Source organism: Drosophila willistoni, assembly GCF_018902025.1.
Source record: "Drosophila willistoni isolate 14030-0811.24 chromosome XL unlocalized genomic scaffold, UCI_dwil_1.1 Seg141, whole genome shotgun sequence".
NCBI classification, from domain to species: Eukaryota; Metazoa; Arthropoda; class Insecta; order Diptera; family Drosophilidae; genus Drosophila; species Drosophila willistoni.
The window spans coordinates 6,752,280-6,770,384 of NW_025814052.1; the positions used below are offsets into that span (position 1 = coordinate 6,752,280).

General features: G+C 37.9%; 3 protein-coding genes across 3 annotated transcripts; 2 read left to right on the forward strand and 1 right to left on the reverse strand.

The window, feature by feature from the left end:
- The first annotated feature begins 7,467 nt into the window (after positions 1 to 7,467).
- On the forward strand, positions 7,468 to 9,842 carry LOC6648623 (N-acetylglucosamine-6-phosphate deacetylase). The gene is made up of 4 exons (XM_002071574.4): positions 7,468 to 7,885; positions 8,560 to 8,828; positions 8,904 to 9,444; positions 9,528 to 9,842. The coding sequence occupies exons 1-4, from the start codon at positions 7,633 to 7,635 to the stop codon at positions 9,710 to 9,712; spliced, it is 1,248 nt and encodes a 415-aa protein (XP_002071610.1). The 5' UTR covers positions 7,468 to 7,632; the 3' UTR covers positions 9,713 to 9,842.
- A 692-nt stretch (positions 9,843 to 10,534) lies between these two features.
- LOC6648624 (ras-related protein Rab-10) lies at positions 10,535 to 13,916 on the reverse strand. The gene is made up of 4 exons (XM_002071575.4): positions 13,501 to 13,916; positions 12,767 to 12,966; positions 12,547 to 12,636; positions 10,535 to 11,993 (listed from the first exon to the last, which is right to left on the reverse strand). Exons 1-4 carry the CDS (start codon positions 13,625 to 13,627, stop codon positions 11,796 to 11,798), a joined length of 615 nt encoding a protein of 204 aa, XP_002071611.1. The 5' UTR covers positions 13,628 to 13,916; the 3' UTR covers positions 10,535 to 11,795.
- Positions 13,917 to 14,028: 112 nt separating this feature from the next.
- LOC6648625 (DNA topoisomerase 3-beta) lies at positions 14,029 to 17,381 on the forward strand. Its single transcript, XM_002071576.4, has 6 exons — positions 14,029 to 14,192; positions 14,251 to 14,426; positions 14,484 to 15,231; positions 15,293 to 16,343; positions 16,443 to 16,836; positions 16,928 to 17,381. Exons 2-6 carry the CDS (start codon positions 14,336 to 14,338, stop codon positions 17,296 to 17,298), a joined length of 2,655 nt encoding a protein of 884 aa, XP_002071612.1. The 5' UTR covers positions 14,029 to 14,192; positions 14,251 to 14,335; the 3' UTR covers positions 17,299 to 17,381.
- Positions 17,382 to 18,105: the final 724 nt, after the last annotated feature.

The following is an 18,105-nucleotide window of genomic DNA, read 5'->3' on the forward strand; positions in this document are numbered from 1 at the left end:
AGATTAACACAGTAGATCAATTTAGAAACTTGCAACTCTAAGTTCATTGAACTTCGAACTCTCTTCAAGCTCACCTTATTATGCTGCCTTTCAAATAATATTCTTTTGAAGATTGTCATCGCCGGCTGGAACTTAAGGTTTGATTTATGTTCGTTGTGATACTTTTTACAATATAATGACTGTAGTATGATCGTTTCTTTCTTTCTAGGATAATAGACTTTAGATATTAGGAATTTGCCAGGACTTTGGCTTGGTAAGAAAGCTTAGCACAAAGGGCTTTAAAATACACACATCCATCTATTTGTCGCCTAAATACGACAAATACTTTATGCATTCTTGGTCACACTTACATACACACAACACAATATATATGTGTGTAATATGCATATGTATGCTGCTGTTAGTTGGCTCTCCTCTCTCTCTCACACACCCTCCCTCTCCTTGGCTGAGGCTTCGACTATTTCGATATGCATGCAAAGAAATGTCAAAATTCAATTTAATGCTGCCGTAACGAAAATCTGTCAGCTTGCAGCACAAATAATGTCAAAGCCAAGCCAACGGAGTACACACACACACACACACACACACAAAGACGACACTGTGCGACAGGACACACACAACATACATATATATATCTATATATATACATATATAGATGTGCATATGTGTAAGTACAAAGCCAAAGCAGGATGCTTGCGTCTGTCAGCGGCAATTGTGGCTGATTTGCGCTTTTTCTTGACTGCTATGGGAACTTTGTATGTAGAACAGAACTGTATATGTATAGAGAGTGGGAGGGAGACTGTAAAAGAGAGAGAGAGAGAGATGGGGGTATAAAGTTTAAACAAGAAGGGAGTAAGGGAGAGAAAAGTGTAACATTCCAAAGCATTTGATAAACGGCAACGGTTCCTTTATCTGACTCCCTCTCTCTCTCTCTCCCTCTCCCTCTCTGTGTGTATGTGTGTGAATTTTTTGCGGCAACGGGAATTGTTCAAAAAAGGGTTCGACTGCTTTGCCTTGTGACATTGACAACTCAGACGATTTCTCAAAAGCTGCGTTTCTGCAACATTCCAACTCCAAAACACACACAAACCGCGAAAAAATAAAGAGCCAAAGCGAGAGAAAAAGCGAGTGCAAGCGAGATAGACTTAAGTTTGTAAGAACTGGCATTATTGTACACCTGCTGCTCGATTCGCCTTCTACGCACAGTCAAAACAGCTGTCAAGATTTTCCTTTAGCCAAAAGATTTTTCAATGTTCACAGGATTTGCCACATATTTGAAGCAACAAATTTGTAACTGCCATCTCGAATGCCATTGAGCAGCGAGTTTAAGCATTTCTCGATCTTATAGACTTTTAGGAAAGTAAGAGGCAATCTTTGATATGCCATTGTCCGAATATCAAAATATATATATATATTATTCCACAGATTTCAGGCATCAATTTTTATTTATAATTGCAGTAAATGCCAAGCATATCAATCTGAAGTTTATTAAAACAGTATTTAGCCTTTGAGTTAATTAAACAGTGTTGCAAAATCTATTAAGAGTTAACCTTTTTTCATGGCTTATTTAATTGGTTGTTAGGAAATGATCCGCTTATACTTTTAAGACTTATAAAACAAACATGAATTACTTTAAATTAGACCACTATATTTTCTGTGTTTTCTAGTTTAAAAATTTCTATTGCAATTACTTACTTAATCTTATTCTAAATTTATTCAATTCTACCAAACAAATATCACTATGAACACTGTGGAGAAATGTTGTTTTTTTTGTGTTGCCATTTTATACACGGGGCAACAGAAGCAAAAAAGAATCAAACAGTTTCGTGTGTGTTTTTGTGTGCGTGTGTGTGGGCGTCACTTTTAATTGAGAGGCGTGGCATGAAGGGTGAGCATTAGCATTAGCAGGAGAGGGGTAGAGGGGGTTGTTAGAGTCGTTTCTGTGTTTATTTGGCGCTTGTTATGCTTATACCCATGAAATCCGAGTGTTTTGACTTGGCAAATTAGCCATTGTGATAACATTAATGCAGGCAAAGAGCGGTGGCGGGGCGTATGGGGAATGTGAGGAGGGGCTGGAAGGGGAAGCAAAAAGAGTGCTTCATCGCACTTAATTGGGCAAACGATTGCCTGACTTGCTTACAAATGCTCATCAAATGGGCAGAAGCCAAAAATGAAACAACAAAGCCAACAGAAAAACAAAAAAAAAAAAGAACACAACACCGAAAACGAAAAAAAAAAAAAAAAGGAAATCCAAACAAGTCACGACACGCACGTATTAAGTAGGTGTATGTGTGTGAGAGAGTGTGTGTGAGAATATTGCATGCGATAAATTATTTTAAAGCGTTTTCCTTCCTGATTTGCTTTCTCCCGTGACTCGCTCTCTCTCTCGCTGTCTCTCTCTCTATCTCTCTCTCTCTCTCTCGCAGGCATCATCTATTTAATATACCGCGACGCATCAGTTTTAATATTGTTACGATTTTATTTACGCGCATGAAAATTTATAAACGTTTATGACATGTAGAGCATTGTCTGCCCTCGTCTCCCTTTTGCCATTTCTTTTCCATTCTGTTTTGTTTTTGTTTGTCCCTTGATACAGTTTTGATGTTTGCTGTCGTTTTTGTGCTACGCTTTAATCTCAAATTAACCCTTCAGAGGTTCAAAACATAACTAATTAAACATAATATTTCAAAAATCATTGAATTTTTAGTTTCATTCGGTGTGGCAGTAAATTTTCAATTTTTTGCTGCATACTTTCAGGGATATCATATGAAAATTGATCTACAAAGGATATTTTGTTGTTTCTGCTTTTATCTTATCAAGAGAATATCATCTAAACACACTACTAATAACGAATAAGAAATTTACTAAAGACTTTTCGAAAACTTTTAAAACCTCGCTAGTCAAACATTTAAATAGATACTTTAATTAAAGTCTCTTTAATTTAATATTTCGCTTAGCATGAGGGTTAACATTTAATTTCGTTTTCCATTTGTTTCAGGTTTTTTGGTTATATTTGTTTGCCATCTGCGTTGCCCTTGCCCTCATCTCGCTTTGCTGGCTTTTTTTTTTTCAATCGGTTTCAATGTTCAACGAGGACACGAGCCACAAAACTACTCAAATAAAATTTATTGTTTCTGATTTTTCTCTAGTCATTATTATTACGCATATTTATTATGTATTTATTAATTTGTTATGCTGTGGCTTTTCTTTTTTTGTTTACCCTCTATCTCTCTTTCTCTCTCTCACTCTCTTTCTCTCTCTCTCTTGGTCTGTTTGATTTGTTATCGTGTTGTTGTTGTTTCTGCTGGTGCTGGTTCTGTACATTGATGGCCGTTTGTAATTTCATTTTTGGTATTATGTAATTTATTAACTTTTCATTGAAAGTTATGTGCAATGCGGCATTGACGACATCTTTAATTAATTACATTTTAACATGATAATTAATAGTGCCAAAGTCCGTTGACAGGCGAAGGTATATACATAGGTAGGTAGGTAGGCAGCTATGCGAGCCATTAAAGCACAGAAAAAGAAAAAATCTCGCCCCGAAAAAACAAACGGGAAGAAACCCCAAATGTAATCGATAATTACATGATATCGATAAATCATTGGATCACAGTTCAACTTGTTGCGGTTTATCTCTCTTACATTTAATATCCATCTGTCCGCGTCTGTCTGTCGATCCGCTTGTCTCTCGCTAATGCTTTCTCTTTAATGAAACAAATCAAAAAGCATTTGCATATCCACACAGAGATAAACCAATTGTCGTTACACATGAGATCGTGCAGCCGAATTGTAAATTTGCCCATTACTCTTAATGGTCGAACTTGATTTGTAAATTACTTTATTTAATTTGATGAGAAATTGAAGCACCTAATATAAAATAAGTCAGGTTTTCTTCCATAGATGTGCAGAAATATACTAAATACTCGCCACTGCTTACTAGTTGCTGATCACTCGTTATTAATTACAAAATTTTACAACTTACTTGTTATTTTGTACTTTTAACAGATTGCTTACTACTAACTTATTAACCCTCACTCGTTACACTTCAAACGTTACTTCTCTCTCGTTAACCCTAACTCGTTACTCTTTACCTCTCACTCGGTATTCTTTAATCGTTACACCTGTTTCGTTAATCTTCACTTATTACTGCTCATAGGTAAGAATACCTATGAAGCTTCAAATTTGATTCTACTCAATTGTATTGTATGCAACGAGTTCGCATCATCAAATGAATTCATTCAATTCGTTCTCTTGCTAATAAATTCTTACAATTTTCGCCTATATGAGGCATATAATTACTTGAGATTTGGCAGGCTGCAGCCGCTGTTGCTGTTGCTGCCATTGATGGAACCACCTGGAAAATTAATTTCTCACGTTTCACGTACAATTTGTATGACCGGAAGCATTTTCAATCTGGCAGAGGTTCAAGCGATGGTGAGAGGGGGAGTACTGGGTTGAGCTGGGGACTGAGCATGGTCTCTTCTCTCGCTAATGAAGGTTTCATATTGCTGCTGTTGTTCTAGTTGTTGCTGTTGGTGGCCTGGCACACAAATCGCCGCACGTAGCTTCTGCCTCCCGTTCTCGTGCTCTCTAGTAATCCCGAATGCAAGTCCTTCTTCTGCCATACACACACACACACACTCTCACACACACGCGTATATTGTATTTTTGGGTAGCGTGTAAAGTGATTTTTGCTTTTCTTTCCTTTTTCTTTATTTTTGTATGTGCTGCTGGTTGGGATTATTATTAGCTTCTTTTGCTCCTCCATGCTACTTGAGCATTTTCTCATTGTTTGTTTTCTTTTTTGGGTTATATATGTATGTGTGTGTGTGTGTGTTCCGTTTGCTTCTTGTTTTTGGTACAAATTGCACAGGATTATGGGTCTTAATTTTATGATTGCTTCTTCTAATCAGCTATGGACCACCGGGGTAACTGCACGCCAATTATGTCCCGGTCCGTGCTAATTGTTTCTGCTTTTCGCTCCATTTCCCTTCTTTCCATTCCTCCCTGATGTGGCTTTAATCGATGTGTGTGTGTGTGTGAAATGAGCTGGACAAAGGACAACAACTAGCTTGAGGAACGACAACAATCTTAGGGCACGTACATAAATATTTCTATACTAACTCGCATGTATTTCTGTTCCATTTGTCTTGAATTGTCTTGATATGGATATGGTTGACCATTCTCCACTTGCGCTTTCTCTCTAGAGAGGGTAACGGGAAACTTGTTCCTTTCTGTCACATTTCTCTTACATCCTTAGGACCATTGCGGTATTTTCTTCTTCACATAATGAATGAATGCATGCTTAACCATAATAAAATGTTGCGGCATTTACTTACTTTTACCGTTATATGTGGGATACAACATACAAAAACATGATCATCTACCTTCATATGCATTCCCTCCTACCCTTACATCCTCTCTAGTTAACCCAACACCAAGTGAGCCCCATGTAGTCTCTCACTCACAAGCACACACACACACATGAGCCCCCCTAAATATTGGGTGCACACTGGGCCAGAAGTTCAAAATTATCTGCTCCTTTTTTTGTCAATACCGTTGGAATCATAGAGCTCTCTCACGATTTGCTTTGTTAGTTTTTGTTAGCTCTCTCTATTCACGGTCTGATGCCCATGGATCAGTCTCTCACGAGAGAGAGAGAGAGAGAGATGGATATAAAGAGTTTAAGTTTTTCGATGAATGACAACAGAATTCGTTATTAAAAAGGAAAACTAGAAGATGGATAAGCTGTCGAATGACAAACTTGAGATTATCCCGTCACACTGTGTCTGACAGATGCTGTAAGATGAAAACACTTGTTGTAGGCATACATATATGCATGTATGAAGGTGGATACAAGCCTAAGCCCTCTCACCTTTCCTCCTCTTGGCCATGTCGTTGGCACCTCTACCTCGGGATCCAACCAAGGCAGTGAAATACATACTTTCTATTCAGCCGCTTTCACACCGACCGCAAAGGAATGTGCAACATGTGTCGGTTGCAAGAACCACGAAAACCAAAAAAAAAAAAAAAACTTAGGAATTAGGATCAAAAAACCCCAACAAAAAATTAAAATGAAATCCAGATCAGAAACAGAATTGTTTTCTTGGAAATAAAATAAAATATAACTTTTCTATTATTACTAGGAGGTGATGAGGACTAAGGACTAAAACTGAAACTGGAAACATTTTAAAAATGAGAAATGGAAAAAGCCAAACTGAACAAAAAAGACACAACGCAACTTTTGACCTCAACTGTGCGTATTAGATTTTTTGTTCTTTTTGCGATTTGCCTTTGCTTTTGCTTTTTTTTCTTTTTTTTTTGATCCAACTCCTAATCTCAACTAATTATAACTTTTTGACCCAAAAAAGAATTTTGTATGGCTACGGTTTAGTTTTAGTAATTTCTGCATATTTTTTTTTCTCGTCTTTTATTACAAAGTAAAGGAGTAACGAAAAATTATAAAAGAAAAAAAAAAGTGAAGGAAAATGGATGCCAATGACAACGTGATTTTCATTTATTTCAATTGCATTAAAAGCGTGAGAGAGGTGAATTAAGCTTGAGGTGGAGTGAGGTGAGAAAAAAGGTGGTGATAGAGATGGAGATGAATGATAATGAAGATGCGAATTAGACATAGCTTGGATAGACTTGAGAGCTTTTAGGCGATTTTGCTGGCAAAGATTTTACTCTGTGTGAAGAGTCATTAAGTTTATTAAGTGCCCAAGTGCAAGAAGATAAACCCCAAAATGAGTGCATGCCAAAATGGAAAACCGACGCAATTTGCACTTACCCTCAAAAAACCTTCCACCCACCCCCTACCCATTCAACACACTAAGATGAGAACTGCAGATAGAAATAGGTACATTCTCCTACTATATATACATATGTACATATATATATGTATGTATATACGAAAGAGAAAATGGGTTGGCATAAGGGGAAGGGTGGGGTGGGGGGAGGAGAAGGTGCGGCGACTTGGGGCAGAAACTTTAGCCACAAAAGCCAAGAGATAACAAACAATGTCTCGGCTAGCAAATTGCCATTGCATTTGAAAAACTTTGAATATTATCTGCTCTAGTTTCTATCTACTTTTCCACTCAAAAATGCCACAAACAACAAGGACAAAAAAAAAACGCATACATACAAAGTTGCCACAAATAAGTGCCCAGCGTCTTATCAGTTGCAGTTAATGCAACCAATGCCTCATTTTGTGTTATCTCATACTGATAAGAATTTTAAAAAATATATATAAAAATATAATGTGGTAAACCTTGAGTGAGCAAAATATCTATGTCTAGGTCAAGTTTTAAAATTTTGCCGCTCAATTTACCCAATAGCAGATGAAGTCTCATTGCTATGAAAGTACTGTCCACTTGCTGTGTAAAATCGATAACATATTACTAGAGAAAAACAGAAGTGGCAAGCAACTGGTCACACTGCTATTTGTTTTATAAAAACAGCTGATTAGCAATTCGAAGCGATTTATTTGATTTCATCCGCCAGGCGGGCGTCCAAAAACGGTTGTCGTCGTCGTCATCGTTGTTGTTGTTCGCTTTAATTTTTGTTTTTTTTTAATATTGTTGTTAAGTTTTGTTAATTACTTCATCGACCCGCCCGCCACACACAACAATGACGCCCCCCACAGCGACGACCACAACAACAACAATATCAGATCTACCTTGCGGCTGCGCAGAACTGCTGCAGTTCATCAATTGCCGACTAATACGCGATCATCAATTGATCAAGGATGATCTCTGGGTGAGAAATGGCAAGATCATAAATCCGGAACCCGTTTTCTTTGACGAACGCTCCAAGGCACATCGTCAAGTGGACTGCCATGGAGCCATTATAGCCCCTGGCTATATTGACCTTCAGATTAACGGTAAAACCTAACTCAAAACAAAAACCCTGATCCCATTTTCATAAATGAAGGAGAGAACGCATCCCAAGGTCCCATTCAAAAAGGGGGGGTCAATTCACTTTTCACCCAGTTAGATTCAATTGAGAATGAAAGGGGCGACACGTAATCTGCTTGTTAATCTTATCGCTGATATATATAAATATTTATACATGTATGTATATATATAGCTATATATAAATATTTTTCTCATTTGCCCGCAGAAGTTGTAAAAACAAAACAATTGCCAAAGCTCTGTTTAAGCGAGAGCGCGCGAGTGACTAAGAGATAGAGAGAGGGGGGGAGGGACTGAAAACGAAAGCGAGAGTGAGCTATAAACATTGTGATGTGGGTGACTACAGTAGAAACTCGCTTCAACGAGATGATTATATCTTCCCAGAAACAATAAGTGCCCTCCACTAGGAAGATCGCAATAGTTTCTGTTCCCATTTGAAATCAAATATTCTTTCCTTACGATTATAGTATTATAATGTATAGTAAAATCTTAAAAAATAGAATCTCTTGTCTTCCAATTTTTGAAAATTTTTAGTTTTTACAAATTCAAGTGACATTTCTACAAAAACTAATCAAAGGACAAGCATAATGTGTTGCCAATAACCACTGTAGACACTAACACTCAATCTGTATGAAACTTTTAGGTGGTTATGGTGTGGATTTCTCCTATGACAAAGACACCACCGAGGAGGGTGTTCGGCTAGTGGCCACGGGTCTAGTGAAAACGGGCGTTACCTCTTTTTGTCCCACATTGGTGACATCACCGAATGCCAATTATCATACAATACTGCCACGCATTCCAAAGAGCATACCAAACGGTGCTGGCATTTTGGGTGTACATGTTGAGGGTCCATTTATTAATCCCCAGAAGAAGGGCGCCCATCCCGAGGACTGCATACAGACCATAGATAAGGTCGGTAAAACACAAACTTTTTTTTTCTTTCTCAAACTTCCTCAACCTAATTAAGCTGGATATCGTGCGTTATAGGGTCTGGAAACACTTGTGGCTACGTATGGATCCTTGGAGAGAATCAAGATAATAACATTAGCTCCCGAAAAGGTCAGCGATCCGTGCGTTATCGCTGAACTAGTCAAGCGTGGCATCACCGTGTCGCTGGGCCATTCGATGGCTTCGCTTAGCGATGGCGAACGCGCTGTCCAACAGGGTGCCACCTTGATAACACATCTCTTCAATGCCATGCTGCCGTTCCATCATCGCGATCCTGGTCTGGTGGGCCTCTTGGCCTCTGATGCCATACCCAAGGGTCAGACAGTATATTTTGGCATCATAGCCGATGGGGTACACACTCATCCGGCTGCCTTGAGGATTGCCTATCGCACCCATCCGCAAGGCTTGTGTCTGGTAACCGATGCCATTTCGGCCTTGGGTCTGGAAGATGGTCTGCATCATATTGGCCAATTGCCCATGGAAGTGAGGCGAGGCAAAGCGTTTATTGCCGGCACGGAAACACTTTGCGGTAGTATTGCGCCCATGGACGAGTGTGTGCGTATTTTCCGCAAGGCCACCAGTAAGAGGAACAATACCCATCTCAGTCTGGGAAAACTCAAACTTATCCTTCTCCTCTCGCCTCTTTTGTGGTCTTTTTCACAGATTGCTCCACTGTCTATGCCATTGAAGCGGCGACTTTGCATCCGGCCAAAAGTCTTAAAATGGAGCAACAAAAGGGCACTTTGAATTTTGGTTCAGATGCCGATTTCATAGTCCTGGACGATGATTTGCATGTACTTTCCACTTGGATAGCAGGAGAATGTGTGCATCGACAGGATGCACAATAGAGAGTCATAAACTAATACAGGGTGCTTAACATATTGTTCATTGTCTTTGTGCTGTTATCTTTTTTACTCTGAAACAAAAACTTCTATACATATATATAAATGTATATATATATACTTATATACGAACCTAGTGATTTGCATTGTTATTTCCGATCAGAAATACATTTATATTTGAATGTATCCAACAGTAATAAGGATAATCATATAATATTCGGATAAATTGTTCTTTAATATTTCGTTTAATCATTAAATCATTTGGTGTGGACAACTACGCTAAATCCATATACAAGTTACAAATAATAATTAGGTATTTAATTTAGTTTGAAACGGAAGCGAAAGAAGTAAAAATACGGGGGGTGGAGGGGGAAAAAAAATAGTAATTAATAATATAATAATCAAAAGGAGGCAAAATGTTTTGCATCATACACATAATAAAAGAATACACATCCATTTATGATCAGATCGAAGAAGTACAATCATGATTACCATTTTTTTTTTGTGGGAATATGTATGTAGGTAGAGAGACAATTAAAAGTTCTCTTTATGAAAATTTGTTATAAACGGGGAGAGGGGAGGCGGGTTGGTTGGGCAAAACAAAACAATATACATATAAGTATCTCTATATATATATATATCAGTGTTTCTTATTTTTTTTTCTTTCTGAGTAGAGAGTTAAACATTGTTTTCTTTCATTTTCCTTAAATCTTACAACAAAAACAAACAAATAGCCAGAGCAAGCCAAGTATGTATATATGTAATGTATATATATGTATATATATATACCTATAAATATTTATATAGATACTATTACTAAAGGTTTTTGCAAAACAAAAGGCCGAAAAAAATCAAATTAATATTAAACAAAATAAAAACACGTTGCTGATGTCTCGAGAACTCTTAAAATTTTTTGTTTTTTTTTTTTCTTTGTACCCAGACGAGGAAAGGAGGAGAAGGAAAAGTGAGGAACACATCTAATGAATGAGTTTTCATTCACATAGAAAGCATAGGACACAAATACATACACACATGCGCACAAACACACACACACACAGACATACACATCCATACATATATCTATATTACTATATACGTGTAGGTATAGTATATGTTTAGGATATATGATGAATTGCTTTCAGTTTTGTTTACTGTTTTCTATTTAATAATAGTTTTGATGAGGGAATTCAATTTTCAATTTAGCTTTATACATATGTATATATAATATATATATATATACATATATCTATTGCATGATTATAAAGTCATATCTTGAATGAAACGGAAATAAGAACGGCAATCCGATAAGTACATATGAATAGTTGGAACGAATTGCATCTTGAGGGGGGTAAGTAACCCATTTATATATATATATATATATATATAGATATATGTATATAGTTATCTATAGATCATATCAAAAAACTTTTCATTATAAAAATGTTTCTTTTGCTCTTGTATCAAGCATTCGCTATACGCAATTGGCTAATCTATGGAATTGATCAATGTTGAGTGAATTTTTACTCACAATATATATTTATATATCATATATCGTTAGTTAATTGGACAGAAAAAAAAATGCAAAATGGTTACTTTATTTTCTGTCTACCTTTTCCTTTTTGTTTTCTTATTATATTCTCATCTCATCATCATCATCGTTATCTTCATCCATCCATCATTATTTTGTTCTCTTTTGAAAATTTTGTGCTTTAACTAACATTAATTGTTTCTTTTTGTCTTTTTTAGTTGTGTTTTGTTTTTTTGTTTATGGTTTTTGTAAAGTTTCTTCCAAATGTTTGTTTAAACTTTAGGTAGGTTGTTTCTGTTTCCGTTTCTGTTGCTATTGTTCCTCTCTATCTCTCTGTTTCTCTCTTCTGATCTTTGTTTTAGTGTGTGTCTTTTGTGTGTGTGGTTGGGTGGGTTGGTGGGTGGTGGTTGCCGTTGGAGGCAGTTTCTAAAACTGCATTTATCCAAAACCACTCTGAACAAATCCCACTGGACACACCAACTGCTGCTGCTGCTGTTGCTGTTGCTGCTTCTGTTTATTCATCTATCTTCCGTCTTACTCCTGCCCGCCGCTTAGTTTAGTTTACGCACAACATTTATTATAGCCCGGCGCCTTGTCATTATTCCGACGATCAATAACCACACGCTCAGGATTCTCGGCTGATTCACGTCCAGATGTTTTATCTAATATGGCCTCGGCAAGTTCACAAAATGCACGTTCAATGTTTATATTTGATTTGGCGGATGTTTCCATAAATCGTATTCCATGCTCTCTAGCAATCTATAAATGAGAAGAGAGGGGAACATCAGTTGGATAGAGTGAGAAAGGATCTTGAGTCATTTGATGTATGCATGTGTGTACATATATATGTATATGTATATATGTACATATACATATATAAAGAGCGCTTCAGAAATTGTTTTACAATCTATTTATTTATTATACAGTGAAGCCTTCTTTTGATTGAATTTTAAGCAAACTACAATCTACTAAGGCTTGCTTAATTGTTCCTTTCCTTACTGATAGATAAATATGCTATGGTAAATTAGAATTTATAGACTTTTAAAATTAATAAAATCCCAAAATTGCAATTTTTCAAGTTTCCTGACTTAAATAAGGGAATGAATTTAAAAACGACAGCGACTAAATTCTTTAAATCATCTTTCTTAATATCAGATAAGTTTAACAAGTCTTTGCTCTCTCTTATTTCGTCTTTAAATCGATTGCTCGTCTAAGAAAACTTGTCAACATTCTTTCAAATGAATCTTCACTGTACTTATTGAGTGTTTCTGTTTATGTGCTTGATAGATTTGTGGAGAGGGAGAAAACTTACCGCCTCACCGCGTTCTTTGCTGACCACTCGCTTGTCGGTCATATCGCATTTGTTTCCCAATATCATCTTCTCGACATCCTCGTTGGCATGCTAAATGAATGGAATGGAAATCAATTTTTAATGATCATTATCAATTGGCGAAAGAGATGGAATTAGATCATATATACATATATGTATCAATCGATCATATATGTATGCATGTATATATGTATGAACTTACCTCATCAATGTTCCTTAGCCATTTGACTATATTCTCAAAACTTTTTTCATTTGTTATGTCATAGACAAGCATTATGCCCATGGCACCTCGATAATATGACGTAGTTATTGTGTGAAATCTCTCCTGGCCGGCAGTGTCCCATATTTGTAGTTTGATCTTTTTGCCCCTGAGTTCGACTGTTTTGATTTTGAAATCAATTCCTGGAAATGACGTCATAATTAATAGTAATAATAACAATAATAATAATAACAGTAATATGAATCATTTCTCTCACTCATCGTGCTCGATTAAAACAAAAACAAACCACAACAAAATATGATAAAAACAACAACAGCAACACAATACATACATACGATATCTATGTATGTAAGTAACGCACATATCAATTACGTGTGTTAATCTAGTTTTTGGTTCAATTATTAGTTCAAAGACTAAGTTGAAAATGATCAACACAATGAGAGCGGTAGAGATAGAGAGCGAGTGTGTGAGCGAGAGAGTGGCATTTGATGTGATCTACTTAAGGGCCTAAAAACCACGCCCTTAACTATAGCACCCAAAAGGCACCTAAAAAATAAATCCCCCCTCCATTCTCCACCGCTGCCGCCACCGCCTTATATCCTTTGCAGCTGACACAAAATGCCCTTTCCCACTCACACCAACAGTCACACACCATCACGCTGTCTCTTTCGTTATATATGTAAGTCTCCTCCACCGACGCACACTCACTCACTTACCTATAGTTGATATAAATGTGGACGTAAATGCATCATCCGAGAATCGAAATAATATGCATGTTTTGCCAACACCCGAATCACCAATTAGCAACAGTTTGAAAAGTAAATCGTAAGTTTTCTTTGCCATTTTTCTTCTTTTTTTTTATATATTATTCCCCCTTACTCAAAAGGCGAAGGCGGCCTATGACAAGAACAAAGCACACACACGCACACACACACAGAAACACAGGCACGCAGGTGACAATATATAAAAGCAATTGAATACGTTTGATTTATTTACTATAATTGCTGTTTATTAAACAAAATATTTAAGTCGTTTTTTGTAATATTTTTTGTAGTTATTTGATTTGATTTCGTTTTCTTATGTTTTTGGTGGCTTGCAAATTGTTGCTATTTAAGTCAGTGTTGCCAGAAAATAAAATGAAAAGTCTGGCAGCCCTGTCCAGTAAACAATCGATTACTTATCGATTAAATGTCATTATCGGCAGTGTGCCCATGTCTGATTATCCAATGACAATTTCGAACACTAATATTAAGTACTAGCAAAACGCCGAATCGAACATTTTTTTTTGTTATTTTTATATTTGCGAATAATATTAACTAAATGTTATATTAAAACCAGGACCAAGTGATTCGAAAAGAGCAAACCAAACGATTTAACATAATTTGAAGGGCAGCGGCAAGTGGAAGCGGTAAGTGTTCACACAGTTTACCACCCACAAAATATTTTGCTAATCGCCTTTAATTCAGTTGGTGAGTTGTGTGCGAAAAACTAAGAAAGAGCGACGGAGAGAAGTATTGGAGAAATCGTCATTGATCAGCATCATCAATCAGCATGAGGACAGTTTTAATGGTAGCGGAGAAGCCTTCTTTGGCAGCCTCACTGGCCAACATACTCTCGAATGGACGGTGTACAGCCAAGAGGGGTAAGTGTGGACGAGCAAGTGCATCATCATAATAAATTGCTGATGTTTATTTTCTAGGTACCAACAATGGTTGTTCCACCCATGAATGGACCGGCAATTTCCGTAACGAGGGATCTGTACACTTTCGCATGACCTCCGTTTGTGGTCATGTGATGTCTTTGGATTTCATAAGCAAATATAATTCATGGGATAAGGTCGATCCGGTTGAATTGTTTGGTTGTCCCACCGAGAAGAAAGAGACAAATCCCAAACAGCATATGCGTACATTTCTAGCCCATGAGGCACGCGGTTGTGATTATTTGGTCCTTTGGCTCGATTGCGATAAAGAGGGCGAAAATATTTGCTTCGAGGTTATGGATGCAGTGCAGCATGTCATACGGAATGTGTATACACCCCAGGTTACATATCGTGCCCATTTCTCGGCCATTACCGAAAAAGATATTAAAGGAGCCATGGAAAAACTTGGATTCCCCAATGAGAATGAAGCAAAATCTGTGGATGCTCGTCAGGAATTAGATTTACGCATTGGCTGTGCCTTTACGCGATTCCAAACGAAATTCTTTCAGGATCGTTACGGTGATTTGGATTCATCGCTCATCTCGTATGGTCCTTGTCAAACGCCCACGTTGGGTTTCTGTGTCAAACGACACGATGACATACAGACATTTAAGCCCGAAAGTTTTTGGTATCTACAATTGTTGGCCGGCCAGCCGGAATTTACACTGGAATGGGCCAGAGTGCGTGTCTTTAAGAAGGATATAGCCATAATGCTGATGCAGAAAGTTAAAGAGCAAAAAGAGGCCATGTAAGTATGAAGAAGAATTAAGAACAAAATAAAGATCGAACGCTCATCCTTTCTCCTGTAGGGTGGAAAGTGTTACCAGCAAAGAGACGTTCAAGAGCAAACCGCAGGCCTTAAATACCGTGGAGCTTATGAGAATTTGCAGTTCCGGCCTGGGAATTGGACCTTTTCAGGCTATGCAAATAGCCGAACGTCTGTATACGCAGGGCTTTATCAGTTATCCACGTACCGAGACCAATCAGTATCCAGCCAATTTCGATTTGCCTGCTGTCGTTCGTGTGCTGCAACCGTCAAATGAATTTGGTGATGATGCCCGTGAAATAGCCACCGATATGCAAACTCCACGCAAGGGTAAAGATGCTGGCGATCATCCACCGATTACACCAATGAAATTAGCTCAACGCGGAGAATTCGATCGGGACACCTGGCGTGTCTATGAGTTCATTTGTCGACATTTTCTGGGCACTGTGTCGAGGGATTTGAAATATCGTGTTACGACAGCCAAACTGAAAGTTGGTCTGGAATGTTTTTCATGTTCGGCCAATGTCCTAATGGATGCCGGCTTCACCAAGGTAATGACCTGGCAGGCCTTTGGTCGTGATGAGGCCATTCCACCCTTTGTCCAGGGCACAAAAGTGGCCATTAATGATGTTCGTTTAGCTGAGAGTCAAACTGGTCCACCGGATTATCTAACAGAAGCGGAATTGATAACCCTAATGGAACAGCATGGCATTGGCACAGATGCCTCAATTCCGGTCCATATTAATAACATTTGTCAGCGTAATTATGTGCGCATAGAGAATGGCAGAAAACTGATACCCACCACATTGGGTATTGTTCTGGTGCATGGTTATCAGAAAATAGATCCGGAATTAGTTTTGCCCACCATGAGATCGGAAGTCGAACGCATGTTAACACTTATTGCCAAAGGATCGGCCAATTTCAACGATGTTTTGCGTCATGCCATACAAATATTTAAATTGAAATTCATGTATTTCGTTAAGAATATTGCGAATATGGATGCTCTATTTGAGGTCTCATTTTCGCCACTTGCCGAATCCGGCAAGGCGCATTCTCGATGTGGCAAATGTAGGCGATATATGAAATATATTCAGGTATGATATCATCTCTAATCCATAATGTTACCAAAAAAAAAAAAAAAGAAAGGTATCTATCTCACTCTGTTTCTCGCTCTCTCTTTCTCTTTCGTATAGACAAAACCGGCTCGTCTTCATTGTTCGCACTGCGACGAAACTTATGCCCTACCCAATGGCAATGTAAAGGTTTATCGTGAATTCAAATGCCCATTGGATGACTTTGATCTTTTAGCCTTCTCCACGGGCGTTAAGGGGCGTTCGTATCCGTTTTGCCCATATTGCTACAATCATCCGCCATTTAGTGATATGCCCTATTTGGGTGGCTGTAATACATGCACACATGCCACCTGCCCCCACTCTCTCAACAGCCTGGGCATATCCGGTTGTGTAGAGTGTCCCACGGGTGTTTTGGTTCTCGATAGTACATTGGCCCCATCCTGGAAATTGGGTTGTAATCGTTGCGATGTCATAATCAATTGTTTTAAGGGAGCTACAAAAATTAGTGTAGATGGTGAGTAGACCTTTTCCTTCTCTCACTCTCTCTATATCTTTCTCTTTGTCTGATATATCCTAATAATGGCTTCGATTTTGATTCCATTTAGAAACCAAATGCACGGACTGTGGTGCCCAATTGGTGAGTGTTGTCTACAAATCGGATAAATCGAAATTCAAAGATGGAAGCGAAGAGAAAACTGGATGCATTTTCTGCTCCACGGACTTTATGCATCTAGTGGAAAAGCATCGAGCGGTTGCCTCCCGACCAGTACGCAGTGGCGGTGGTTCACGTGGCGGCAAGGCTGGACGAGGTGGTGGCCCCGGTGGTGTTGCTGCAGCTGGTCCGAATGCTACTAATGCATCGGGCACCGTCGGGGGTGGCGGCGGCGGCGGTGGTGGAGGTGGCAATTCCAGGGGAGGACGCGGTGGCAGACAGCCCAAGGACAAAATGGCACAGTTGGCGGCGTATTTCGTTTGATTCATTGTTGTGCCAGATATTTGCATTTATATCGTCAAGACGCGTAGGCAAATCGAAATAAACGAAATGAAATTCAATTTGTATACAGAGAAGATGTTTTTTTTTCTTCCTAATTGCCGGATATAGTTCAACTTTTGACATGTTATTTCCGGAAGATACAGAATCAGAGATTCCTATGGAACATCTTTGTAAATCCTTCTTTATTGAATACAATTTTCATTAAATGGAATGAAGCTAAAGTAATTATTAAATTACATTACAATTACAGCTAACACGGATTATTCCTGTACATTCCAGAATATCTACATATGAATGTATAAAAAATATTAGTCATTGTCAAATACATGGGTGTGGGAGGGGGCATAAATAGGAAGCCTTCATGGGGGGTGGTGGTGTGGGTGTGTCTTTGTTATGTACGTTGTAAGGCTATTGACCAAAGCAGCGCAGACAAATCAAATAATCGTCTGGATACAAACAAAGGTCGTTTAACTCAAAATAACAAAAAAGAAAATTCCACAAACAAAGAGTACAAAATTTCCTAGAACAACAAATATGAAAACTTTTTGTACAGGATGTTCCATTCGATTTCCTGCTGCATTTATTAAACTATATATATTTATAAATATTTAAAGTTTACATTTTCTGTTTTCCTATTAATAATGCAATAAAGTAACATAAAAATTCATAAAATAAATACATTTTATTTTTTCCAATTGAACAATTTTTATGGGCGTGAAAGACACCCTGTTTTTGGCTGTTAGTGTTGGAAAAAGTTACAGTTTATCGATTTGTGTAAGCGAGACAAGT

What these genes read in the sequence shown, in the direction of transcription:
- LOC6648623 (XM_002071574.4), top strand. Translation starts at nt 7,633, where the DNA reads ATGACGCCCCCCACAGCGACGACCACAACAACAACAATATCAGATCTA. An exon ending in TATTGACCTTCAGATTAACG is followed by an intron (nt 7,886 to 8,559) that starts GTAAAACCTAAC and finishes TGAAACTTTTAG; the next exon opens with GTGGTTATGGTGTGGATTTC. An exon ending in TATTTTCCGCAAGGCCACCA is followed by an intron (nt 9,445 to 9,527) that starts GTAAGAGGAACA and finishes TCTTTTTCACAG; the next exon opens with ATTGCTCCACTGTCTATGCC.
- LOC6648624 (XM_002071575.4), bottom strand. Translation starts at nt 13,627, where the DNA reads ATGGCAAAGAAAACTTACGATTTACTTTTCAAACTGTTGCTAATTGGT. An exon ending in CACATTTATATCAACTATAG is followed by an intron (nt 12,967 to 13,500) that starts GTAAGTGAGTGA and finishes CGTCATTTCCAG; the next exon opens with GAATTGATTTCAAAATCAAA. An exon ending in GCAAAGAACGCGGTGAGGCG is followed by an intron (nt 11,994 to 12,546) that starts GTAAGTTTTCTC and finishes TCTCATTTATAG; the next exon opens with ATTGCTAGAGAGCATGGAAT.
- LOC6648625 (XM_002071576.4), top strand. Translation starts at nt 14,336, where the DNA reads ATGAGGACAGTTTTAATGGTAGCGGAGAAGCCTTCTTTGGCAGCCTCA. An exon ending in GATATATGAAATATATTCAG is followed by an intron (nt 16,344 to 16,442) that starts GTATGATATCAT and finishes TCTTTCGTATAG; the next exon opens with ACAAAACCGGCTCGTCTTCA. An exon ending in TACAAAAATTAGTGTAGATG is followed by an intron (nt 16,837 to 16,927) that starts GTGAGTAGACCT and finishes GATTCCATTTAG; the next exon opens with AAACCAAATGCACGGACTGT.